Genomic DNA, 27,897 nt, shown 5'->3' on the forward strand with positions numbered 1-27,897 from the left:
CTGTTGCAAGGGTTCATCCTGACTTTCTCATCTTGTTGTAGGAAAAGAGCGGCTCAGCCAGATGAAGACTGTCTTGCATAAATGTGAGGAAATACCTTTTCCGCTACCTCACCAACTTCATAATTAGAATGCCACTTGCTTTTTATCAGGAACCAGTGAATTCAAATGCTGAAACTCCACTTGTACAATTACCATCAGGGTTTTTGTAAGTCACTTGTACATATGGGAATAATTGTATACAATTTAAACCAGGGTCCTAGATGGCTGAGGGTTTTTTCACTTTGAAATGCGTTATTATAAAACCAATACTGATCTGAATCTATAAACTGGTAAAATCTATAGTTAGAAAGGTTAAAAAAAATGTACTTAAGCCCCTCTTCATTAATAGTGCCAGAAGTTATTTTTGGATTTGTTTAAAATCTGTATTCATATAAAAATAAAAGATAAAGTAAATTTAGGTCTGACATCTGACTTTACACTTCACATATCTACAGTTAAGTCATAAAATTTTTACCTAAATGTCAGTCTTTCAAGTGATTTTCCATCTCTGCCTGCAGGATGAAGTATGTTGTACCTATCAATGAATATATTTTATTACTTGAAAATATCTGTTATAAAACTATTATATATACTTCAGGTGATTTTCCTTAACCAAAAATATTCTGTGGTAGAAAATTAGGAGAACTTTGGACTTTGGAGAATCTGACCCAGTGGTAAATTCAAATTGTGTTCAGACTGTTTGTTTTAAAATATCCCCAAGGACTCTTCTAGGCCCCTATACAGCTTTTGAACCGTAACAGGTATTATATATCATGTTGTGTATAGCACGGTGAGTAATCTCTCACCACCAACTGAGGTTTATATTCCTAAAAAGTTGTTTGGCTAGAGCTGGACCATTAAGATATAGAGATATGGGATAGGGACTTCGCTGGTGGTCCAGTGGTTAAGACTCCACGCTTCCACTGCAGGGGGTCGCACAGGTCTGATCCCTGGTGGGGGAACTAAGATCCCTCATGCCACGTGGCACAGCCAAAAGAAAAAAAAAGATACGGTATAAATACGATTAAAGACAATGAAAATGGCATAAAATTTATTAACACACATTAAGTTCTAGAAAACATCTACTTCCAAAATAAAACTGATTTGGTAGTCATATTGTTTCATTTTCACAAGTCTTCGCAAAATGCTTAAAATCCTGGCATATCCACAATTACTGAAATCCTTCAAGGACGCAGTTTCCTGGTCTGTCCATATGCTGAACGAGGGTAAAATATTATTTTCTTCCTAAACTGCCACATGAACCCTCTCTATATTCGCACATGAACAGGAATCATTTGGTCTTCTGTTAAGGGGAGTGAATTAAGCCACACATTTTTAAGAAAAGAGAACACTTAAAACATGTGTGGGCAAAAAAGTTCCCAAAACTATAGTCTTCTGGAATTAGAGGTGAGGTAATTAATGTGTAAAGCCAAACACCCAGTTCCAAGACATCTTTCCAAAGAAACTTTACTACCTCTAACTAGTATTATGAAAACACCACCAACGCCCCCCCCCGCCAAAAAAAAAAAAAAATCAAAGTTACTGCATCAAACACTTTATTGTCCATGAAAAATACTTGAACATCATACTGGAATGTCTAACGCATAGAGTACTGAGCACCAATTACTAATCAGGAGGGCCTCATAGGTGCAAGGGCAACGAGTAACCCAGAAAAGCAGGTGACCACACAAGTAGTAAGCTCTCCATGGATTAAAAATTAAAAGAATTTCACATTCTCTCCAAAGTGTACTTGCCCAGTGTCTGGCACACAGATGATATTACAATATGACAATCTGCTTCTCTATTTTTGAGCACCCAAGTTTATTATAGGGGATTTCACATGCAAATAACAGAATTTGGCCCCAAGTACAGTCAAGGGAGAACACTATCAGCCACCAAATGTGCTGATCTCACACTGAAAAAGGTTGAAAAGCACAGCAAGTGTGATCTGAACACAAGGATAAGACTGTAGCTCAATTACTGGGTGATGTGGATTGATACGCTACTTATGTAGACTTCTCTTTTTAAACAAAAAAGGACAATTCTGCAATAAAAACTGGCAACTTATGCCAAATAACTGTTTGCCTGAAGAAAATATGAAATCCTGTTATAATTCAGAAAATAATGCAAACAATTTTAATTTAATCTAGATACAGGTACTTTATTTACAAATATTTAGATTAATAGCATTTTGTTACATCAAATGAAGAGTACAGCAGTCTGAATAACTCCTGTCACAAAAACAATTAAGACCCACTGTAACTAACTTTGGGAAATCAGGGTATTGCACCTAAACAAGCCGCAGTCTTTAGTTTGTGATTGCTACCTTACATCCCAATGGGTGGTTTGTTTGTTTTGTTTTTGTAAATATATACACACACCAGCAGGTCATGGTCCCTGGGCAAGTCCCTTGTGATGCAACAGTGTGAGCAAAATGGATCACTGTTAAGCCTTTAACAGAATACACTGATCTACTCCAGGTATCTTGTTTTTTAAAAAGTTAAACACAGACAGAAAGGTGAGTCCACAAATTAACCAAATCCTATTTTCTGCACATTCCAGTTTTGGCTTTTATTTAACACTGACTATACAATACTCTGGTACTACCACATGTTTACAACCCAGAAAGCTGTATTTTTTACGTTAGTGTCTGTAAATAGGGATTTAAAATGTGTATTTTAAACACAACAGTTGAGCTGAGAGTGAGTTGTATATAATGTACTGAGGTTTACCTATCCTACTTCAAATAACTTCTCAATTCCCACCCTGAACCATAAACTCAATTAGAAATCAATCAACAGAAGAACTTGGTAAAACATAAGTTTGTTTTCTAAAGAAATAAAAGATTGTTTCCCTTGCAATACAGTATTCTGTCAGTGGCCAAACCACCTAGTGCAAAGTAATAACTTACTTTGTATCAGCACAAATATTGGAACACCGTTAGAAACACTTTCCCCTTTACAAAACAGTTTATGCCAACATGACATAAAATAGCCCCTCATACTAAGAACACAAGGGATATCTTAGATTATTTCACTGTAGTGTTAAAAATGCACAATTTAAAATCCCTTAACAGCAGACCTGCAGTTCTGGCTGTCTGGTTCAGAATCTCACCATTCCAAGAAGATACAGGTATAAAAGCTTAAAATGTGCAATAATAAACCCAGCCTTTTTTCTTTTTCTATACAGTAAGGCAAGAAATGCAGCCTGTAATGCAAAACGTTTACAAAAAGAGAAAAGCAGGTTAGCACATTATTGATTGCACAAGAACAGTTAAGAAAATCAGCAGGTAAGCCACAGTGCAAAGATGGAACAGAATCTACTAGTGTTAATCCTCTCACGCCAGGAGCTCCTTCCAGCATAATGTCCCCAAACACTGCCAGCACCAAAGGGTGGAGCCAGTATATCCTGTGAACTGCAGTTGTGTCTATTTTCTTATGTGAAATGGAAGGGAGTAACATAGTCACATATAGGTCATACTGTACAAACTGGTATTTTATACTGTTCCAAAGCCAGTAATCAATTTATTTTCTTCATTAAAATAATATACACAGAATGTATTGTTAGTTCGGTTCCTTCAAATTTTATACATATTTACTTTCTGCTAAAGAGAAAAAGATAAAATGGTGTAAAAAAAAAAAAAAAAAAAAAAGGATAAAGCTATTAATTAAGCACAAGAGAAAAGATAAATGGATATTTTCCCTGTGCAAGGCTAAGACAGAAGCAAACCGCCTCAAGAAAAATGCCACCCACACAACAGGGAATTTATCCGACAAAAACAAAAGGCTTTAAAGGACCCCTTCTCTATTATCAGAAGTCATTTCACAGCAATAAACTTATGGGTTATAACAGACATACCTGAACAGTTAAAAATGGGAAGAAAGGCTTAAGATATCATCAAATTAAACCGTACAATGAGACAAAGCCTTGCCAAAAAGAGGGAGGGGTAAAACTCAAGTCCAGCATCAGTGCTCAGTTTAAATCATGTATTGGTGACATACCTATCATGAGGACAATCAAGGGGGAAAAAAAGTCTAGATTTACCATGCAGAAGAGATTTATTACTCTACTTGCCTTTGATAACCTGATTACATCTAGGTGTTTAGCAGTTTAGTATTGTGTTAAACTGTTTTTACAACAGAGTTGTTTTTTCTTTTTTCTTTTTAATTAAACCCAGTAGGATGTACAGAAGACAATGAGGCAGTAAGTAAAAAGTACTGCTTCCAACAGACAGAGGTGAAAGGTCAAATGAGAGCCACAGCAAAGAGGTCACTAGCAGCCACAGCCTTCTCTCTGGGGTTGGGGTTCACTGGTTAGCCGGCCTCCCTGTGGGGCTGAAGGTTTGTGTTGTACACCAGACTCAGCAGCATTCAGATCCAAGCTTCCATCCTGAATGTTCTGATAGATTTTCTTGGCAGCCTCAAGGAAAGCATCTTCTACGTTCTCTCCCCTAAGAGGCAATCGACAACTTTATTGGCGAGCCACAGCTTTCTACGACAGATAAGACATTATACACTGACCTTTTGCTAACCTTTAGTCAACTGGCATGATGTCTTCAACTCAGCCACTATCATCTAATAAGGGACTACCAGAAGACTGAGCTAAGAGAACAACATGGGAAAATATTTTCTGTGGAAAGCATATAAACAATACTAACAGCTCTTTCTACAAACCCTATTTGAAACTATGTGCTCTAATCATTAAAATGCTAGATATTAATATATAACAATAATTAAGACAGGCCATTATAGAGGGTATTCCAAACAGAAATGAAGTTATCTCCAAACATATGCAGAACAGTATTCCAGGATTTGTATGGTCTGATTAGCCAAGCATGAACTGCACTGTTCTTATCATGCTTAGCCATGTTCACACTTGAGTTCATCTCCCTTAGGAATAACAGTACAGATGAGGCTAAACAAAAAGGGGCTAGCTTCTCACCACTGCAAGGAATTTTTGGCTTAATAAATGAAGAACTATGACAGCAGTCCTGGGGTTCAATAATGAACATGGAATAACAATTAGAAAATGTTAATTATGCTTCGGATTATTCTTAGACATTGAATATTTCCTTAAGTCATGCTTTTTACTATAAGAAGAAGCATTAAATCAACAGGTTGACCAACCTTGAGTCCAAGATGCCAAATTCAACCTTGGTTGTAAAAGTCAAACACTTCTGAAATGTTTACACAATTTCATTTATTAACCTGGCTTACCAACAGGTATAAGCAAGGTATAATATTTTAGGGAAAGTAACAAAAAACATTATTTTGAAATGTGAAACAGGAAGCAAAGGGATGTTTGCTGACTGTTTTCCCTGCCATAAGCATTACACATTTATATATTATACATTACATGTATATACATTATACATTTTTTTATATATGGTTCTACTTTGAGAAATTTGAATATAATTAAAAATGATCTACTAATTTTAGCCATACTTACGTTTTTGCACTTGCTTCAAGGAACAATAAGCCTAAAAATAAAATTCAGACTATGAAGGATATTTCAAATTAACTTTCACAAGGACACTCTCTTCAGTAACATCTGAATAAAAGTTTCCCAACAGCTTTCAGTACTCCTTCTATAGTATTTTATGAAAGACTATATGAGTTTTTTTGAGATGGAGGGAATCTTTACATTTGTCATTAAATAACTCTACTGCCCTCAAATAGAAACACATTTTGTTATTTCCTCATTCTTAGATTTGAGCAGTTTGCATTTTTAAAAAACTGTCAAATAATCTGCATTGTCAAAATCCCACCTATCCCTAGAAATTCTCCCATGTGTGACCCAAAAAAGCCATTAAAAGTCTTAAAAGAAACCCACCATTTTCTTCAGCAAACTGTTTGGCTTCTTCATATGTAACATCTCTCTGTGCCTCCAAATCCGCTTTATTTCCTATGAGAATTATTACCTAGTTTGTGACCAAAAGAAAGACATTTTAAAACAAAAGAAACCATTTAAATCAAACATGAAAATTCTGAAATCTAAAAATCTTGAAGAAAAAACAAGTGGGTCTAAAAAGGAAACGAAATACTAGCAATTATCCATCACACAGAACTACAGAATCATGAAGGTATCAGTATGAAGAGGGATGTCAGCAATTACCTAGGCCAGGGGTTGACAAACTTTCTGTGAAGGGCAAAAGTATATATTTCAGGTTTGTGGTCGCTTTGCACATATTTCTTTGACTTTTTTTTTTTTTTAAACAACCCTATAAACAAGTAAAAACCAGTCTCAGCTCTCAAGCCATTTAAAAACAAAAGTCGTGTTTTGTTTTTGTGTGCCTGAAATATATCTGGTCTAGGCCAAAGATTATGATTTATCTGAGTAAGACTACTAAGGGTCCATGGACAAGCTCCAGGGTATCTGTGAATATACTGAAATTAAGCACAAAATGCTGTAAACAAGGACATTCCCTGGAAGAGAAGGTTTGTGGCTTTCATCAGATTTTCAAAAGTTCCTGGGACCCTCAAAAAACTTTAAAACTACTGGTTCAACTTCTCAGGCTACAAGTAAGGAAATTAATACTCAAATAAGGACTTGTCAAAGGTCACTCAGTGAGTCAGTGGTAGGCGGACATTAGAAGTCAGGTAGAAAACCCAAACTGTGACCATCAAATACTGTCCTCCCCTACACTATCCCTAGGCTGGACTAAGTTTGTAGCAACTGATAACAAATGACTGTGTATCCATGATAGGGGGCAATGGGGGTGGGAGGACATATATGCAGTGGGTTCAAATTCAAGGCAAAATATTATACATCTATATCCACTCTGGAGTCATTTATACAAGTGGAGTTATGCTGAAGTTAAAGGCTGCTCTGAAAAGCTCTAAGAAAAACGTGTGCAGCCTTGGGAAACCGGGCTTCGGCCTTTACTGGAATGAGCCGGGGATAAACTGTCTCTACCTATGTATTTTTTGACACCAACTGGCAACTCCCCCCACCCCCGCTTTTCCCCTTCAGAACAGATGTGGTAATCCAGATGCAGATACTTTAGAAATGGACGGTTTCAACTAAAAGAGATTTCCACCATTAACTTCTTTTCATGTGAAATTTCAGGCCCTGGCTGTCCTACTTTCAGAACATGGTGTCCATGAACTAAAACCATTCTGACCCGAATGTAAACCTTCAGCAAGTGAGCCTCCTTCAATCGGTGTGGACAAGTGCCCACTGAGGAGAGAACGGTCCACTAGTCTTCTAAAGAATAAGGCAATAACACTTAAAAAAGGAAATCAATTTTTTAAAAAAAATCAAAGTTGGTCAAGTCACGATGGCTTAGTAGTACAGGGCCATTACAACACAGGTGCTCTAAGCAAGAAATGTTTGCTTAATGGAAACACTGCCTGCTCTCCATTCCTTAAGAATTTCCAAAATGCTTCCCATCATCGTGAAAGGGGAGGCATAAAGTGGCATGCTAACAAGACAGAGGTACAAAATATACCACCAACAAAATGAGAAAGTATTTAACTTCCACACAGAAGTCAAAGGCAATGTTACAGAAACGTAACATTTGCACTGGACCTTAAGAGATTTTCTTTTCTCTAAAGATCCGGTAAGATTTTAAGAGGCATAAATGAGGCAGGAAGGACACGGCTAATTTTTTTATTACACTCCTCTAAGGACCCTGTACAATAAGTTGTTTTCTTGCTGTTTTTAATATTTTACCAATACCTGAACATAACTATAGAACCACAAAAGCTTACAGAAGAGTAGAGGGGTCGTATATACCCTTCACCAAGCTTCCCCAATAGTAGCATCTTACATACTTACTGTACACTCTCAAAACGAGGAAAACTGACATTGGTACAATCTAGAGTCCTTACTCAGATTTCACCAGTTTTACAGGTTCTGGAGTGTGTATAGTTCTATGCAATTTTATTGCAGGTATAGATTTGTGTCATCACCATCAGGATACAGAACTGTTCCATCACTTCAAAGAAACTGCTTTGTGCTGCCCTCTTTACAGTCAACTCACACTAACACCTTTCACGCCCATCGCTAACCCGACAACCACAAATCTGTTCTCCATCTCAATAATTTTGTCTTTTTGAGAATGTTTTATATAAATGGAATCATACAGTATGTCATCTTTTGAGACTGACTTTTTTTCATTCAGCACAATGCCCGAGATCTATCTAATGTGCTGCATTTATCTACAGTTCATTCCTTTGTATGGCTGGGGAGTATTCCATAGTATGGACGTACCAGATTGTTTCACCATTTACCTGTTGATGGCCATCTAGGTTGTTTCCAGTTTTTGGTTATTGCAAATAAAGCTGCTGATGAACATTCATCTACAGATTTGTATGTATACCTACAGAGGGTTTAATGTGATAATGGAAAGTTCCAGACACAGTCCCTGGCATAACAGGCAAACCATGTTAACTGACTATCAATATAATTAAATTGCTGTTCCCTGATGAAAGCCAATCTTACCACTGATTACATATTTACTAAACCAGGCCACTGCCAGGTGCTGGGGTACAAAGCTAAGTGAGACACAGGCCTTACTCTCAAAAAGCTCAGAGTCAGTCACAGATCTGTGCTTTTCCTCACTTGTTTCTGGAATACCCTCAACAGAATCTACTGAAACCTTTTTACCCCTCAAGTCCCAGCTCAAACAACACCTCCTCTGTAAAGCTGGTTTCTCCAGATGGCACTGCTCATACTGGGTCCTCACCACCACCACCAAGCACTACACCAATAACTCTATTTCTAACCCATATTCCACTCTGCTTTTCAGTATAGTTATCTATATACCCACAGGTAATCTCCCTGCTAGACTATAACCTTTTATGGGCTAAGGACCCACATTCATTTTTGTATATTGCAGAGTCTAGCATGGTGGCTATGAAAATCTCAATAAATAAATATCTTCTCAGACTGGCTAATTTTTTAACGCGTGCAGAACTCTTTTTTTATTTTTAATTGAAATTTTATTGAGACTTACATGCAATTGTAAGAAATACAGAGATTCCCTAGTACATTTTGCCTAGTTTCCTCTAATGGTAACATTTTATGAAAGTAATGCAGATTAAAGTGATAGTTTAAGATTTCAGAGTCTCCACTTGACATGAGATCACTACCCCACTCATAACTCTTTTTTTTTTTTTTAACCACAAACATGAACAAAAACCAAGTATAAGACACAAAACCTGGCATAATCCATATCTGAAAAAAACGTTTTTACTTCAATTAATTTCAGAATAAAGATTCTCTCATTCTTAGTACCCAAATACAAAAAGAGCCCACATAGCATATGGCTTTCCTTTCTGGGTCAACTTAGATCTTAAGTTTTCTGTATAATAGATGTCATTTAACTTACAGTATTTGGATTGGTGAGATTCCTTGCATCTGTCAACCAGCTGCTTAAGTGATTATATGTACTTCTTCTGCAAAAATTAAAGTTTACATTTGTGACTGCCACAAACAGATGCCATTTCAACAGAAAAAAAGGAACTTCAACAAATATTTTAAATATACACTTTAATCAACAGATCCTAAAGAAGTATTTTTGATTTGACTAGATTGTTACACTAAAGTACAACTGTGGAATGCAAACATATACTTTTCAAAAATCTAGGAAAACCTATTTTTAAATAAATAACTCGATAGCCAGCAATTCTGCTAATTACTTACATGTCAGGAGTAAATTTTTTACATTTAGAAGAACATCCATAAACAGACCAATAAGCAAGCAAGGAACAACTTAAAAAAACTGATGGAAAACAATTCTAAACTCATAAAAATTGGCTTTAAAAAGACATTTAAGGGCTTCCCTGGTGGCACAGTGGTTGAGAGTCTGCCTGCCAATGCAGGGGACACGGGTTCGAGCCCTGGTCTGGGAAGATCCCACATGCCGCAGAGCAACTGGGCCCGTGAGCCACAACTACTGAGCCTGCGCGTCTGGAGCCTGTTCTCCGCAACAACAGAGGCCGCAATAGTAAGAGGCCCGCGCACCGCGATGAAGAGTGGCCCCCGCTTGCCGCAACTAGAGAAAGCCCTCACACAGAAACGAAGACCCAACACAGCAAAAATAAATAAATAATTTATTTTAAAAAAAAAAAGACATTTAATACATTTGACTGGAAACTGAAGTCCCCAGGTATATCAGACAGTGAGTTTATCCTAACTCTGTACTCTTATTTACCAGCAGCTAAATCATCTGGGGATTCAGACTGCCTTATTTCTCCATTTTCTCTAATCCAAGAGTTTAAAAACTCATAGGCTCCTTTGCACTAGCCAAGTAGGATCTAAGATAACAAACAAATCCAAATAACTTACAATAATATACAGAGTATATACTATTACTATTAATTAGACTTTACCAAAAAGGTCAAAATTTTTAAAAATTTTGTAGGTTAAAAATATTTCTGACTTCTACAGACTCACAGAACATTAATCTATCTTACTCATTTATCAGGTGAGGAAACAGAAGCCCATAAAGATTTTAATGATTTCAGAGCCAGATGTAGAACCCTGTACACACACTGTGTCCTTGAAGTGTTTCGAGTTCAGCCTTGTGAATATATTCCATGATCTCCAGCTGCCAGTGCTCATATAAATCTGATATTCCAAACATTTAATCCTTTCCCAGTGAGAACTGAAAAGAATTCCTTACTCGGACTCTTTTTCTGTGCTATATTACATTATACACAAATCACCACCTAAATGTCAAAAAAAAGTCACATAAAAACTTTTTTCCCAATGCTTTAAAATTTTCTAAGCAAACAATGGTCAAATATAATTCTTAAAAAGCACAAGCCTTGGGACTTCCCTGGTGGCGCAGTGGTTTTAAGAATCTGCCTGCCAATGCAGGGGACACAGGTTTGAGCCCTGGTCCGGGAAGATCCCACATGCCACAGAGCAACTAAGCCCATGGGCCACAACTACTGAGCCTGCACTCTAGAGCCTGCGAGCCACAACTACTGAAGCCCACGTGCCACAACTACTGAAGCCCACACGCCTAGAGCCTGTGCTCCACAACAAGAGAAGCCACCGCAATGAGAAGCCTGCGGGCCGCAACTAAAAGTAGCCCCTGCTCGCCGCAACTAGAGAAAGCCCGCGTGCAGCAACGAACACCCAATGCAGCCAAAAATAAATAAATAATTTTTTTTTAAAAAAGCACAAGCCTTATCACTCTTTAATACTTGTAGTACTAGCATACCTTGCTTTTACCCAACACATCTATCTTGCTTTGTGCACAAAACTTTACAGAACACAAGTCCAAAAATATTTATACTGATTTAGAACAATTTTAAAATGTCAAAGCTGGCAGCAAGAGTGAATTACAAACTGCCAACACTTTGGTAAACAGAAAAATCTACACATCCTTTGTAAGTAGTAAAAAGATCACATAAACTGAATTATTTACATGTACCATAGCTTCTGCTAATGCTTTTGCTAACTGTCTCATTACTAATTTAAAATTCACCAACATACTTTCAAATCTATAGATATACTCTCTCTCTATATATTGACCCAAATATGCATTAACTGGTGTTACTACTGCTAAAAAAAAAAAAAAAAAAAAGGTGCTAAAAGATCCCTAAATTTGGTGTGATGTTAGATATATCAAACAATTGATATAGCCAAACAACCATGATAAACTATGATGTCAATTTAGGCAAGCACCCTGTGACAATCAAGAGTTAATGCTAATGGACTTGCCTGGTGGCGCAGTGGTTAAGAATCTGCCTGCCAGTGCAGGGGACACGGGTTCGAGCCCTGGTCTGGGAAGATCCCACATGCCGCGGAGCAACTAAGCCTGTGTGCCACAACTACTGAGCCTGTGCTCTAGAGCCCATGAGCCACAACTACTGAGCCTATGTGCGGCAACTACTGAAGCCCACGCGCCTAGAGCCTGTGCTCTGCAACAAGAGAAGCCACCTCAATGAGACGCCCGCGCGCTGCAATGAAGAGTAGCCCCCGCTTGCCGCAACTAGAGAAAGCCCACATGCAGCAACGAACACCCAACACAGCCAAAAATAAATAAATTTTAAAAAAAGTGTTAATGCTAAGAATAAAAAGTATTACTAAAGCAGAGACTTTTAAGTTTGCAAAATGTCAATGATTAATAATAGAAAAAAAAAAAGAGAAAAAAATCAGTGTCATGGCTGCCACATCAATGTTACTATGAAGTATCACTTTACCAAGAAAAAGTACCTGTCTAAAACCTGAAGTACTGTTTTTTTTCAGTAACAGTTTTATTGGGATATAACAAACATACCACAAAGCTCATCCTGTTAAAGTATACAATGTAGTGGTTTTTAATATATTCACAAATTTGTGGCATGATCATCACTCTAATTCTAGAACATTTCATCACCCCTAAAAAGAAACTCTGTACCCACTAGCACTTACTCCTCATCCCCTGGCAATCTACTTTCTGTCTTTATGAATTGGCCTATTCCAGATATTTCATATAAATGGAATCATACAACATGTGACTGTATGTATCTGGCTTCTTTCACTTAGTAAAATGTTTTCTAGGTTCATCCACTTTATCGTATGTATCAATGTTTCCTTCCTTTTAATGGCTGAATTATATTCCACTATATGGATATACCACATTTGTTTATCCATTTGTCAGATGACGGGCATTTGGGCTGTTTCCAGCAAAGTACTTTTGATGACTTGAATAGACACAAATTTTCTCAAAAGTAGTTACTATGCTTAAAAGGTATGTTTAAAAGCAAAATATATACACGTATCAAATGATCTTAAACTTATACAATCTTCTACATTGACTGTATCTCAATAGGCTGGAATTAAAAAAAGAACACATAGAAAAAGCAAAACAAACTAAAACACTATAGATAGATACACTTAAGCACACATCACCATATTTAAATTTTATTAATAATGAATGCAGGGTTTCCCTAGTGGCACAGCGGTTAAGAATCCTCCTGCCAACACAGGGGACACAGGTTCGAGCTCTGGTCCAGGAAGATCCCCCATGCACCACAATTACTGAAGCCCATGCACCTAGAGCCCATGCTCTGCAAAAAGAGAAGCCACCACGAAGAGAAGCCTGCACACCGCAATGAAGAGTAGCCCCCGCTCACCGCAACTAGAGAAAGCCCACGTGCAGCAACGAAGACCCAACACAACCAAAAATAAATAAATAAAATAAATTTTTAAAAATAATAATAATGAATGCAGTTTTCAATTATGCAAAGTCTTCAGGAATGCATCCCTCATAAAAGGATTTCTGTACAGATGGCCAGGTTCTTTAACAGTCTCCCCACAAAACTATTTACCAATTGTCTGGCTCTAGTGAAGAGCATTAAGGCTGTTTCACTCTGTTTTGCCCTGAGACCACCCAATTCTAGAATTTAGTAAAACTTCAAGCACTATAATTATAATCATCCACTATTTTTATTCTAAGGCAGCATTTTCCAAAGGGTGTTCCTCAGTAAAATAACCTTACAAAACACCAAATTAAACAAACTTAAAGAGTTCCTTTACACTACAGAACTTCTCAAGGTCCTATAATAGGCTAATGTGCATTGTGACTCTTCAAGAGGAAACAGTGTAAAGCATTTCCCAAAAGGAAATAACTTGAAAGTCTATCACTTGCTCCCACTCACCAATTCCTATCGCCCCAAAAAGTGAGACAAGAGTCACACTGATTTAGACTGGCACTTTGCATTAACATGAAAGGTGATCCAGTTCATTTTCTAGCTTACAGTAGATAAACAGCACAGAGTTTAATGAAGTGGCACAGTATTCCAAAGTCAAACATTTAGGATCCAGTTTTGTTAGTTTGTATCAATTGCTTTCAGTTTCCAGAAACAGAGTTGAAATAAATTTAATCTTGCTACATGAAGTATCATGAGCTACTTCAATCCATTTTAGGACAAAAAAGAATTTAAGTAAATAAACAATAAAATACTTCAGATGCAAGTATGAGAACGTTTTATAATCTACCATGGTGGGTTAGCAAAACTACTTAATTCCTTCCTTGACCTTATTTTGAAAAGGTGTGGGGACTTCCCTGGTGGCACAGTGGTTAAGAATCCGCCTGCCAATGCAGGGAACACGGATTCGATCTCTGGTCCGGGAAGACCCACATGCCGCAGAGCAACTAAGCCCGTGCGCCACAACTACTGAAGCCCACATGCCTAGAGCCCGTGCTCCGCAAGAAGAGAAGCCTCTGCAATGAGAAGCCCACGCACCGCAACGAAGAGTAGCCCCCGCTCACCGCAACTAGAGAAAGCCCGTGCGCAGCAACGAAGACCCAATGCAGCCAAAAATAACTAACTAGAGGCTGAATAGAGTAACTCCTCAAGATCTGCTTGCTTTCTACTGAAGTGAAAATATTTGGTGTAAAATATTATTTCACCTCAAATAATTCAACTGATACCACTTTTCAGAATAGTATTCTTTCACTCGCTCTACCGGCATCTCCTAAAGTTTTTCTTCAGTCATACTCACTTTCAGAAAGGGAAATCAACAAGTTGTATCAAGTCTTACACACAGCAATTCAGAGAAAAATCCATAAAACCCAAATACGCTCATTTACAGACAAGCAATTACAAACTATAGAATGCCTAAATCAATAAAAAAAGAAACCACACTGCCTAAAATAGATTTCTTTTTTCAAGTATGAAGGTTGAAAATGATTAATCTCTTACCTAGTGATATCATACACCATAAGTGCTCCCGCAGCTCCTCTGTAGTAGCTTCGTGTGACAGCCCTAAACCTCTCCTGTCCTGCTGTATCCCAAATCTGCAGTTTGATTTTTTGGCCACTAACTTCAATTATTCTTGTACCAAATTCAACGCCAATTGTATGAGGACAGTCAGCCATAACTGTTAGGGAGGAAAAGAAATATAACATTCCAACTTGCAGAAAGCTTCAAATTAAGACCAGTGGGAAAATAATCCACTAGTAAATCAAATGACTTATTAATGCTTGTAGGCTATAAACAGACTAAAGCTTGCACTAAAAAAAAAAAAAAAAAATTAGCAAAAACCCAGAAGTAAGGAGTCACAGAGATGTGATTGGAACAAGGGTCAGCAAACTTCTGTAAAGAACCAAATAATAGGACTTCCCTGGAAGTCCACCGGTTAAGACTCCGTGCTTCCACTGCAGGGGGTGAGGGTTCGATCCCTGGTCGGAGAAGATCCTACATGCCAGGGAAGATCCCATATGCTGTGCTGTGCGGCCAAAAAAAAAAAGAACCAAATAATAAATACTTTAAGTTCTGTATGCCAAAATATCTCTGTCACAAGGACTGCATTCTGCTGAAGCACAAGAGCAGCCATAGACAATACGTAAAATGGGCATGGTTGCATTCCAACAAAACTTTATTTCTAAAAACAGCCAGTGACTGGATTTGGCCCACAGGTTACTGTTTGCTGACCTTTGGACTAAAAGAATCTGCTAATGAAAAATAAAGATTTTAATAAACTCTTCATAATACCAACATTATATTATTTAGCCTTCTGACAATTCTTACATATAACAAATCAATCAATGGTTTTAGGACTCTTGTTTTTGGTCAAACAAATATATATCTTGTAAAATGTTATCAATATCTCAAAGAAAGTCACCATGTTTAATATATATTTATAATTATATATTGTCAAGTTATATATGTCTAATCCAATAGAACAATTTTATTAGTCCTTTCCTTATAATTAGGCCACTGAAAACCTAAACCCACTATTATTCTCTTCTACAGTACACACAGACTGCTGGACACTTCATAAAATGTTACAATAAGCCAAAAAATGCCACAGCAATGATTTCAACTACTGGAAACAATTTCAACTACATTTACCCTATCAGTTACATAAAATAAAATGCCCCCTTCCCCTACCACCCAAGATAGAGTAGTACACTTTGAATCTTAATCAACCAGTCATGAATGTAGAAAGAATTCCATCTTAAATATTTCCAATCTATTATTATTTAGTTATTAGCAAATGATATATGAGCAAATTCCCCCCATTAAGATAATTTCTATAATGGAAAGTCAGAGAACAAGAAAAAGATTACTTAAATTTGACACTATAATATTTTTTTGTTTTTTATAGTATACGTTTTTAAAATTTAAGTTTATATCATCAAAAAAATCTAAACAAGTCAATCAAGTTATTTATGGCATAAAAAGTCAACACTCTATACATACAGGTATATTTCATTTTGTCTGCACCTATTAAAAAAAAAAAAGTCACTTCCTAAAGACAAAAGTGCATATATAGAGAAAGGTTATATTTAATTGCATAGAGTACACTGCAAATGACACTTTTTAAAAGGTAGGAAAGTGACAATAAAGAATTTACTAATGTTTTATCTTATATATTGAACTTACACTTTTTTTCTGTAAACTGATGAAGCAAGCAAGATTTTCCTACTCCCATGTCCCCTGTTTAAAAAAAAAGTTTCAAGTGGTAATTATAATTTTATACTCTTCAATGATTGCTATACCCCTTTTACCATATCACATCACAAACTTCTGGGGCACTTAAAAAAGTTTTATTTCCATAATTTATAATGAGTTCAAAAGATCCTAAAGGTCAGTTTTCACTGTGATATATAAACTGACTATTCCCAACCTTCACCAGTGACAGAATTTGGTTATGAATTATGTTAATAAATAGACACCAGCTGGCAAAAGCTTTTTAACAGAGAAACTGTTGTAATAGTATTTTTTACTTTGAACTATTTCAACTTTTTTTAATTGTTTTTTTCCCTTAACCCATGCAAAAAAGCCAGAAACTCCTAGGAGTGACCAAAAGGGCAGCATAAAACAAGTAGAAATAATAAGTTTTGGAAGCTTGATTCACTACATCCCATCTTATCTCATATTTCTTGTAGAATTCCACAAAAGAATGTACATCACATGAAAATCATAACAGAAGAGATATCATCTCTAACTGTACTAACAGCAATTTAACCTTCGATGAAGGAAGCATTACAATATAGTCACATAAGCTCAACATTAAACCAAACTGTTCTAATATGAATTAACAGAAAAATATGTATACTTTCAACTGTGCTCTTACAACTGTATCTGGATAAACAGCACTGTCTTAATTTGAGCTAAATCTCAAAACTTATTAAGAGAAAAACCACCATTATATTTTATGTATCTTACACAATTATTCTGAATCTTTATCAACTGCTGGAATCCAGGGCGCTCTGAGAGCTTTCATGATATTTCTGGAATGGATCAGCACTCCTACGAAATAAATCTCATTCCCAGTATTAACAAACTTTCAGGTAGCCCTGAAGAAAAACCAACATCACTTCAAAGGTACTCAGCTTTGTACTACAGAAGTACCCAGGGTCACAAAGCAAAAGGTACATCATTGGTGCAAAAATAAACCTTATCAAAGGAGCTTTAATTTTGCAGTGAGAAAGAAAATCCTTCACTTGTTCTGGAGTACTATATTAAGTATTAGCATGTAAATATTTTGCATTTTAACCTTCTTTGGAGAACAAGAGTATAAGTTAAATAAACTTACCAATAATAATATATTTAAAGATGTAAGAGTAGTTGTATGGTGCAGTTGCCATTGTGGCACTAAAAACAAAGAAAACTGTGTTACTTCAGAAAAAAAGTATATACAAGTCACCTAAGCTGTGTATCCTTTAAAGATATACAAAATTAAGCACGGTGATTATAAACAAAATGTTGCTTACAATATCAGAGCAAAACTGCATTTCCCAAAATGATCAAATGCACAAATTCATTTAGATGAACACTGCTTTAACATTCTTATGTATTATCCCCAGAAATATAAGAACATATATAAAAACAATTCCAATATTTTACTTTAGGAAATACCCAATAAGAAATGCTACTCTGAGAAATTTCAAACAAGAAAATCTTTATAAATTTAAGTTAAATAGTATCATCATTATAAATAGTCCTCCTCCCCTATTAAGGTCCCCATCCCTGTTAACTGATCAAGTGAATACTGATGACCTATTTGTTTGGAACTCTTTGATTTTACAGTAGAATGTTATAAAAAGTAACCACCAATTTATAAACACAAAATAACCTTTTTACTCTACCTGAAATTATCAATTAGCACAGCATCCAAAGAAAGAGTAATATTATTTCTAAACCAAATAAATGTCAGAATTAGAACCACATGAAACTGTTGTTCTTATAGATTAAAAAAAAAAAGTCAATTATTGACAATTTCACATAGCTCAACCTAATATAGGATTTGAAGATTAACAATATACCAAATGCCTGCTATATATTATTCTAAGAGCTAAGAGAAATAATGGAATATTGTGGTTGTAAAATTTGAAAGTTTATTTATTAGAAGATATTCTTAAAGATCACAGCCCATTTCTTACCATCAGAGACTTACCCTAAAGAATTCTAATTTCTCTTCTACGTTTAGTAACTTAAAAAAAAACCTCTCCAATTTATTCAAATAAATGCCTTGAATGTGTCAGACACTGTGCTAGGTGCTAGAGAAATAAGAGGTGAATTCTAATACTGGTAATAACTTACAATAAATTTTATTCCCCAATAAAACTGAAAGAAAAAAATTTATTCTCAAAGCAGTTTTCAGGGAATTCCCTGGTGGTCCAGTGGTTAGGACTGCACGCTTTCACTGCCAAGGGTAGGGATTCGATCCCTGGTTGGGGAACTAAGATCCCACAAGCCACACGGTGTAGCCAAAAAGCAATTTTCAGCTTAAGATAAAAATTCTTTATAAATATGAAGGTTTAACCCTATTTTTAAAAAAATTTATTTCCAGTATTTTTTAAATCTGGATTTTACTGTTTTGGCCAACTGTCGCATACACAAGCCAGACATTTAATATGATTGGGGAAACTCATTTACTGAAATTAACACCTTACTGTATGTCATATTTCAAATAAAATTTCTAAGTAACTAATAAAATTTAACCTGTAGAAAAAGTACATATTTAGAATAAGTGAATTATTGCTACCAGGGAAGAGGAAGTTGTCAATTACAGTAAATTATTAGATAACCATTTCACACAATATAGTCTTCCCACTGAGCTGTATGAACTACATTCAACAAAAATGGGACATGATGTAACACATTTATAATCAGTCACATCACAGAAAACGCCCTTAACCAGTTCTTTCAGCAAAGAGTTTCTAGTTAAAGTAACTCTGATTCTGAACATACTAATTTGATTCCCTTTTTCCAGGAACAAGAATGATCTTGGTCCTGAGGCTCAAACTGGTCTGTATTTATTTACTACATTCTCTAAACCAGATCCTAAAGATAAGGAAAAAAATAATCTCTCACAATAAAAATGATATTTAAAGGTTATTAATTTCTTCTTGGGTTGCATTTCTCTCAGGTTCTTCTCATCTAATTCATTTTTAACTCCTCTTTTAACTTCTTTTTCCCCATTCAAACTTGGGGGAAGGTAATTAGTCACCTTTAAATTACTGTTACTCTCAAGCTCTCCCTCTTCTGATTTTCCTATTTCTTTTTTCTCTTCTAACTGAACGTTGTAGCTGTACATACTTTGCTTCCCTTCATTTTATTATGTTAAAACTATGGCCTCTAACAATCCCAGTTTCTATTTGAAATGCTCTAAAGGCTAATCATGAAATAATAAACCAATTCTAGGGCTTCCCTGGTGGCGCAGTGGTTGAGAATCTGCCTGCTAATGCAGGGGACACGGGTTCGAGGCCTGGTCTGGGAAGATCCCACATGCCACGGAGCAGCTGGGCCCGTGAGCCACAACTACTGAGCCTGCGTGTCTGGAGCCTGTGCCCCACAACGGGAGGGGCCGCGATAGTGAAAGGCCCGCGCACCGCGATGAAGAGCGGTCCCCGCACCGCGATGAAGAGTGGCCCCCACTTGCCACAACTAGAGAAAGCCCTCGCACGAACCGAAGACCCAGCACAGCCAAAAATAAAATAAATAAATAAATAAAATAAAAGTAGCTATAAAAAATGCAGATTTAAAAAAAAAATAAAATAAACCAATTCTAGTTGTACTAATTTATGTACTTGCTAATTATCACACAAGCATTAATTAATTAAATATCTACTGAGATGACTAATTTTGAATTTTTTAAAAATTTCCAAGCATTAATTAGTATAAACTATTTCCAAATAGAAGAGAATGATCTCTATTTCAGACTCAATACCCGCACCCTGTCTCCACCTCACTACACAACTTTCTGGTCAAGTTTCTTAAAAATTACAATAAAAACCCTAAAAACAGAGTTAAAGGAGAACTACTCAAACGTACTAATTTCAGTAGATAGGAAAGCAAAAATATCTAGCACTGTAGCCACTAACACAACAAGTCCTCTTTTTATTATTTTAAGGTAAGATACTACTTAGGTTTAAATAGACTCCCATAGTTTATTGATAGCGTCCACTCAAAACTACGTATTTGCAGCAGAACCATGTTCAAGTGGCACCTTTTAACTATTAACTATGCTTAATACTGCTTTAACTAAGGATTCCTCAACCTAATTTCTTGAACATGAAACATACCAATGTTAAGGTGAGGAATATATATATATATATATATTTTTTTTTTTTTTTTGAGGAATATATTTTCAACTAGCTTTGGAAGGGAGAAAAAAGTTTTTCCCGTATTACTTAAGTGTGCTTCTGCTTTACTTACTTTGAGAACTCAGAAAGTGAGAAAAAAAAATGTCGAACTGGGAGAGCAAGAAATGTTGGTCTAGTTCAAACACTCTGAAAACATGAGTCCACTCAACACCGTAATATCCACTACTTTTAAAAATCTTGGTAACATCCCGTAACTTGTGCACAGCAAATGTGTGACTGGTGTGATTAAAATGCACCTTCTTACATGTTTTACAAAAATCATTTGAATAAAATTCACATATAAATAAGATCTCCTTTAACACCTTTTTCTTAAAGACAAGAAGCAGACAACAAGTCATTAAATATGTGATGAACAATTTGTAAACTAATAACAAACACAATTGTTGTAGTTACCATTTATTGGGCACTTAACATATGCCAGGCAATGTGCTGAATACTTTACATGCTATTTCATTTAATCCTCACTACTACCTTTATATAAAACGGTGACTATTATCCTCATTTCACAGGTAAGACTCAACAGGTAAGTAATATGCTCACGTCACAGAGCTAAGTGGTCAAGTCTATACTGAACCTACAACTGTTCTGACTACAGAGAACCCTCTCTTAATCACTATATTATTTGGCCTCCTCCACAGTTGAGATGCACCATAAAACCCTACAGCGGTACTTTGGGACACAAATCTTTCTCAGTTCACTCACTTGGTTCTAACTTAATATTCTGAATAAGCGTTATTAAATAACTACATTCAGAGGATGCACTATGATCAGGATTTGTAGATATGGATAAATGATAATACTAGTAACAACGATTCATATTATATCTACTTACAAAAAAGTTTCTGAAGGGAACTAACATTTGTTGAGAGTAAACCATGTGAGGATGTGCACTACTTTTCCCTATACTGTCTTGTATAATTCTTACTCGTCTTACAACTCTGCAGAATCATTACCATTATGTCCGCGTAAAAACTGAAGGAATTGAGGTTTGGGGAAATTCACTGATTTGGTTGGTTTACAAAGTTAGCAAATAGCAGAGTTGGAACCCGAACCCAAACCTGACTCCAAAGAACATGATTTTCTCTAACTAAAGTAGCTCATTAAAAACATATATATGTAGGTTGATAAAATAAAAGCAAAAAATCAAAACCAGAGAAAGATGGAGATTAATTAATACTCAAAGTTAAGGTAATAGTTTTACTATCAGTCCATGTAAAATTTAGTCCTAAACTTCCTGGTTGTCAAGAAGAATGTTTAGTAAATGCATATTAAACACTAATAATTGTTCTGTAGCCCCATTTAAATATTAACTTTGCCTAATGATGCTGTAACAAAGGATTTCTCAACCTCATCTTGTGAACATGAAACATATACCACTGTTAAGGTGAGAAATATATTTTAAATGGGGTATACTATTGAATGAAACTCTGCAGCATGCTTTTTTTCATTTAACAATATCATGGATCTATTTCCAGGCCAATACATATAGATCTAAATAGTTACTAAATGCACATTAAACACTAATCATTATTGGGCCAAAATAGTATCACAAAGTCTCCATATACTGAATCAGACACCTTACCAAATAAAACTATACATATAAATGACTAGTTTTGAAACGTGCAGATACAGATGTGAAGGTAGGCACTTTCATATACTCTGCTTGTGGGAATCTGAAGTGCCACAGTATTTTGGGGAAGTAATCAGTATACTTTAATATCTTAAAAACAACCCAAATCACCCTTTGGCCAAGAAACCCACTTAGAAGTAGTCTACAGGGCTTCCCTCTTGGTGCAGTGGTTAAGAATGTGCCTGCCAATGCAAGGGAAACAGGTTGGAGCCCTGGCCCGGGAAGATCCCACATTCCGCGGAGCAACAAAGCCCGTGCGCCACAACTACTGAGCCTGAGCTCTAGAGCCTGCAGGCCACAGCTACTGAGCCCGCATGCCACAACTACTGAAACTTGCTCGCCTAGAGTCTGTGCTCCACAACAAGAGAAGCCACGACAATGAGAAGCCCGCGCGCTGCAACAAAGAGTAGCCCGCGCACTGCAACAAAGAGTAGCCCCCGCTCACCGCAACTAGAGAAAGCCCGCGCACAGCAACGAAGACCCAACACAGTCAAAAATAAAAATAAATAAATATATTTTAAAAAAAGTAGTAGTCTACAGAAACAAAAGCATCAGTCCATAATTTACAAATGCAAGTGCATTTAATGCAGCATTTTCACAGCAAAAAACTGGAAACAATCTACACGCTCGTCAACAGGGAAATGACTAAAGTACATCTGTACTATGAAATAATGTAAATCTAGTTTAAAAACCATTTAGATATAAGTATTAACCTGGAAATATATCCATGATTTTAAGTGAAAAAGAGCATGCTGCAGAGTTTTATGAGATAGCATATTCCATTTTTAAACACATACACACTCAATCCTATATGCATATACTATGGAAGGATACATACCAAGTTGTGAAAAATTAATACACAGGTTGAGAGAGAAAAAAGGGGAAAATTATTAACTTTCTTTATATATCCCTGTGAGGACACTATAAGCATGTACTATATTCGTTAGTAATATTCTAAAATATTAAAAGTAGAGAAAAAAAGACAAATATTTTTTAAGCATTTTTATATATAATTCTAATACAAAACAAGAACAAACAAAAAATCCCAGTCATAATACTTCCAACATTACTTCCACATTTACCAATAATATGGGGAACATATGAAGTGACTCGTGATTAGACTCAAAAAACAAACATAAGGAGAATTCCCTGGCAGTACAGTGGTTAGGACTCTGTGTTTTCACAGCCGAGGGCCCAGGTTCAATCCCTAGTTGGGGTACTAAGATCCCACAAGCCCCAGGGCGCAGACAAAAAAAAAAAAAAAAAACAAACCAAACACACAAACAAAAAACACCCCAATAATGGAGGGTATTTTTTCATTTTCTTATGGTTTGACTCCTTGCTGTGTTAACTTATGCACTTGTCTGACTAATCCTTTCACAACTGTTACACAGCTATTTTATTCCACTCTTTAGAACATAAGATGTTACTGTGTATTTTTACGTAACTGATTCAAGACAACACAGGAAAAAAGCAACCTCCTAAATAAAAATATTCCAGGTGATTTAAATTCTTATCCTTATTGTTAAAGTGGTTTTTTTTTAACATGAAAAACAGTTAAAAACACCTGAGCCAGGATAAACTGTGTTTGTGATTCCAATATAAAAATATTTTTAAATTATCTACTAAGCACAAAGCCTTATGCTAGGCTTTGACAATACAGTAATTATATATATATATATGGTTCCCCCCCTTCACGGAACTCAAGAAGAGAAGCATTTTGGTGTGCTTACAAGCCCACTAAAGTGGAATGCTACTTAATTTGTCACTTAAGTGAACACAAAACTTTGGGAGTTAATCTACTAAACTAATCAAAATGTATGCTCAATTTCCTTTCCTCAACACTAATGCAACCTCTGAAAATAACCCGCTCATTTCTGAGACGCACTTTAAAAATCACCTCACTTTTGACAATATATTTAAAGTCACACTTTTATATGAATTAATAATGCGATAAGAAAAAAATGGATTTATCTATGTATCACGAGCAAGACAAAATTTTCCACCTAATTATGACAGCATGCTGTGAATAGGAAATAAAGTACTTTACTATTGTACCTCTGTCCACAGAAGGAAAGTACTTAGGAGGAAAACAAAACAAAACTAAAACCCTGCACTTACTGTTAGAGTTAAAAGGATTAGCAATAAGTGAAAAATTTACTGATGAAATGATGTCTGAGATTTCTTTCAAAATAATTTGGTAGATGGAAAAGAATCTAAAAAAGAGTGGATATATGTATATGTATAAATGATTCACTTCGCTGTACAGAGGAAACTAACACAACACTGTAAATCAACTATACCCCAATAAAAATCAAAACAACAACAAAAAATAATCTGGTGGACACGTACAGGTGTATATAGATGAAAGGAGACTGATCACTGATGACACTGGCTGTATGAAGGCTCAATATACTACTCTACTTCGTATATGTTTAAAATTGTCTAGGGCTTCCCTGGTGGCGCAGTGGTTGAGAATCTGCCTGCCAATGCAGGGGACACGGGTTCGAGCCCTGGTCTGGGAAGATCCCACATGCCGCGGAGCAACTGGGCCCGTGAGCCACAATTGCTGAGCCTGCGCGTCTGGAGCCTGTGCTCCACAACGGGAGGGGCCGCGATAGTGAGAGGCCCGCGCACCGCGATGAAGAGTGGCCCCCGCTTGCCACAACTAGAGAAAGCCCTCGCACAGAAACGAAGACCCAGCACAGCCAGAAATAAAAATAATAAATAAATAATAAATTAAAAAATTAAAAAAAAAATTGTCTAGAAAAAATAGTTTCTTAAAATAACAGTATCTTTGATACCTCTATATGTGCACTGCTGACTGCCGGCATGCCCAGCATTTTTAATCACGTAAAAATGTTTCAAGCTTTTTTAAAAAAATGAAACATCTCTCAATAGCCCTAGTTTTAAAATATCTTATTTGTCTTAACCCAAAGTTTCCTGTAATTGTACAATATCTTACTGAGATTATGCAAAGATATTTAACACTGATAATAAACAGTTGTAAAAACACTCCACATTCTGTTGCATAGTTGAAGTATGCAACAACTATAAAGTGTAACCTGAAATATAAAAAAAAAAAATCTTTTTAAAATGTAGCTTTAATTCCAAGGAATTTTTTAGGTTATTAATATCTAAAGGTTTTACTTCTTTACAATAACTGCCATTTACTGAGTGCCTATTATATGCCAGCTACTTTATAAGCAATCTCTAATTCTAAAAACTAACTCATTTTACAGATAAGGAAACCAGCTCAGAGAGGAGATATACCCATGGTCATATACTACCAAAGGGAAAGCTAAGATTAAGGCCCGGGTCTAACTCTACAGCTCTCTAAAGCCATGCTCCTCTCAATCAACAAATATTAAACACCACTACACGCCTGGCACTGTTAGAGACAACGGGGCACTTACCATATTCCAAGCAATGTGCTAAGGGTTTTAAACCCCATTTAATCTTCACCACAACTCTAAATTGTAGGTACAGTTATCCCGTGAATAGACAAAGACACTTAGTCTGAGAAGTTAAGTAACTTGTTTAAGGTCACTTAACTAGGAAGTGGCAGTACTGGCGTGGGAACCCTCCCAAGTCCTAAACACTACATGTCTCAAAGGCATGACCAAGTAAATGGGTGTAGGCAGAAATGTGAAGAAACGTTTGGGGAAGTCTTGAGGGGTGGGCGAGTGGGAGCTGGGTTATTGCAAGGTCAAATTTGTCCTCGAAAACCACCCCTAAATAAAAGGCAGTTCTGACAGTAATGGAACCGAGCGGTAAACTTTGCCAAGAGTCCAAATCTGGACTCTGACACTTGCTGTGGGACCACCAGGAAAGCACTTGCTCTCTGCGAACCCCAGATTCTCCTTCAAATATAAAATGGAAATCTTGCCATCTCTCCTCTGGGGTGGTGAGAATGAGGACTGGCAGTGTAGTGGCCGACACGACGGACTCTGGGTTCTAAAGGAGTAATCAGCTGTTACCCAAATGCAAACATAGGAAAAAAGGAATTAAGCTGTAGCTACGTTTTAAATGGTCCTGTCTGTAACCCTGTCCTAACCTGAGTTTGCCTGTACCATCATTAACCAGCCACATCACACCTTCAAGCCTCAGTTTCCTCATTTGGGAGATGGAGACACTCTACTTACCCCCCAGGGCCACGTGAAACAAGATAAAGCTGTGGGAAGACACCTAAATCCGTGTCTGGCACACGGTAAAGTGCAAACCACCGAAACACGCTTCTTCCGCCTTCTTTTCTTAAATTCTAGAAAGGCCAAAACTTTTTGTCTTCGTTATTTCTAGATGCTACCTAGCATCGGGGTCTTAGAGGATGTCACAGACCTTACAGGGCTTCACCCAAACCAGAACCTCGCCGGCAAGGACACCCAGACCCCTGCCCAGCCCGAGTCCAGGAGAGCCTACCCACATCGACAAGGACGCCGGAGACGATCCAAGAGGCCGGCGGGGCTGCGGGCTCCTGCCTTTTGTGCTCGGGGCCGGACGCGGCCTATGGGCCGGGGAACGCCACGTCCGGGGCTCGTGAGCTGCAGAGCGGCGCGGCCCGCGTGGACAAACCCGGCGGGGGAGGTCTGCGGCCGCCGAGAGCGGCGGCAAGAAGACGGAGCCCGCGGGAGGTGCGAGTCGGCCCAGGCCGGCTGAGGAGGCGGGGAAGGCGAGGCCGAACACACCCTTGCCCACGCCGCGCCTCGGAGCCCTCGACTGGGCGGGGAGGACCGGAGCTTCGGCGGGCGCCGCGTGGGGACACCCTCGCCCCCGCACGGACTCCTGTCAGGCCCCGCGCCGCGGAGCCCACCGCCGACCCCGGGCTCGCCGCGGCCTGACACGGCCCGCCCTGCGACGCCCCTCGCCCGCGCCCCGGGCCCGCCGTCGTCCCCACCCCCGGCCCGGGGAGAGCCCGGCGAGGAAGCCCCGGCCCCCCGGACACTGCGGAAGGCCTGGGTTACCTGGGGGGTTGCTGGTGGCTGGGCAGCTTTCCGGGAGTGAGGGGGGCGTCAGGACGAGGAAGAGGAGGGCGGGCGCAGCAGGAGAGGGGCGGGGGCGGTCGGCCGAGGCGCCGGCAAGCAGCGGGCAGGCCGAGAAGCTGCAGACGCGTTGGCGGCAGTGGCGCTGGCAGCGGCGACGCTCCTGCGGTTCCCTCAGGGTCTTCCTCGGGCACGTCCAAGATGGCGGCGCTCCCTGCACAGGGTTTCCTGTCACCCTCGCAATGGGCCGGACCACAAAAGAAGGGGGGAGGAAGATGCGCACGCAGCTGGAGGAGCCCGGAAGAGTGTGGCCGTGGCCCCGCCTGCTGGCCACGCCCCTTCCTCAGTCCTCCCCTCTGGACTCGTCGCGACGCCGCCGAACCCGCCCCTCTGGTCCTCGCGCCCGAAGGGGCGGAGGAAAGCGCTTATGCGCAAGCGCAGTCGCTTGTCTTCCCCTCCTGGGGGAAGTTAGTGCGCAGGTTGCCGTAGGACTTGCTGAGGTACGCCTGGGTCCTGCAGCGCTAGGGTTGTAACTATGGGGACTTTTTACTATTTTTAATGCTAGCAGCTACCACTTACTGGAGGCTTACCTTACACCGACCACTGTGCTAAGCACACATTTACTGAATTCATTCAACATGTATGTATTAAGCGATTCGTACCTAACGGTGAACACGGAACCTAGG

At 38.0% G+C, this 27,897-nt stretch overlaps 2 protein-coding genes across 11 annotated transcripts in view; one reads left to right on the top strand and one right to left on the bottom strand.

Annotated features, from left to right (window-relative positions):
* The window catches only part of CNTRL (centriolin), an 88,760-nt gene extending 85,062 nt beyond the window's left edge, over positions 1-3,698 (top strand). For all 10 annotated transcript variants that reach the window (XM_082402181.1, XM_082402190.1, XM_082402186.1 and 7 more), the window contains one exon: positions 42-3,698. The gene's annotated coding sequence lies outside the window, so the exon portion shown is untranslated. The remainder of the gene's footprint in view (positions 1-41) is intronic.
* RAB14 (RAB14, member RAS oncogene family) lies at positions 2,174-27,483 on the bottom strand. Its single transcript, XM_082402298.1, has 8 exons — positions 27,194-27,483; positions 17,530-17,588; positions 16,374-16,427; positions 14,688-14,865; positions 9,374-9,440; positions 5,872-5,959; positions 5,488-5,518; positions 2,174-4,489 (listed from the first exon to the last, which is right to left on the bottom strand). The coding sequence occupies exons 2-8, from the start codon at positions 17,579-17,581 to the stop codon at positions 4,312-4,314; spliced, it is 648 nt and encodes a 215-aa protein (XP_082258424.1). The 5' UTR covers positions 17,582-17,588; positions 27,194-27,483; the 3' UTR covers positions 2,174-4,311.
* Between the last annotated feature and the right edge of the window lie 414 nt (positions 27,484-27,897).

Source organism: Balaenoptera borealis (assembly GCF_965194805.1).
Source record: "Balaenoptera borealis genome assembly, chromosome: 8".
In the NCBI taxonomy this organism is placed as follows: domain Eukaryota; kingdom Metazoa; phylum Chordata; class Mammalia; order Artiodactyla; family Balaenopteridae; genus Balaenoptera; species Balaenoptera borealis.

Excerpts from the sequence above, each read along its gene's own strand:
- RAB14 (XM_082402298.1), bottom strand. The coding sequence starts at position 17,581 with ATGGCAACTGCACCATACAACTACTCTTACATCTTTAAATATATTATT. Across the intron at positions 14,866-16,373 it reads TCAGTTTACAGAAAAAAAGT|TTATGGCTGACTGTCCTCAT; the intron begins GTAAGTTCAATA and ends CCTCCCTAACAG. Across the intron at positions 5,519-5,871 it reads ACAGTTTGCTGAAGAAAATG|GCTTATTGTTCCTTGAAGCA; the intron begins GTGGGTTTCTTT and ends TTTTATTTTTAG.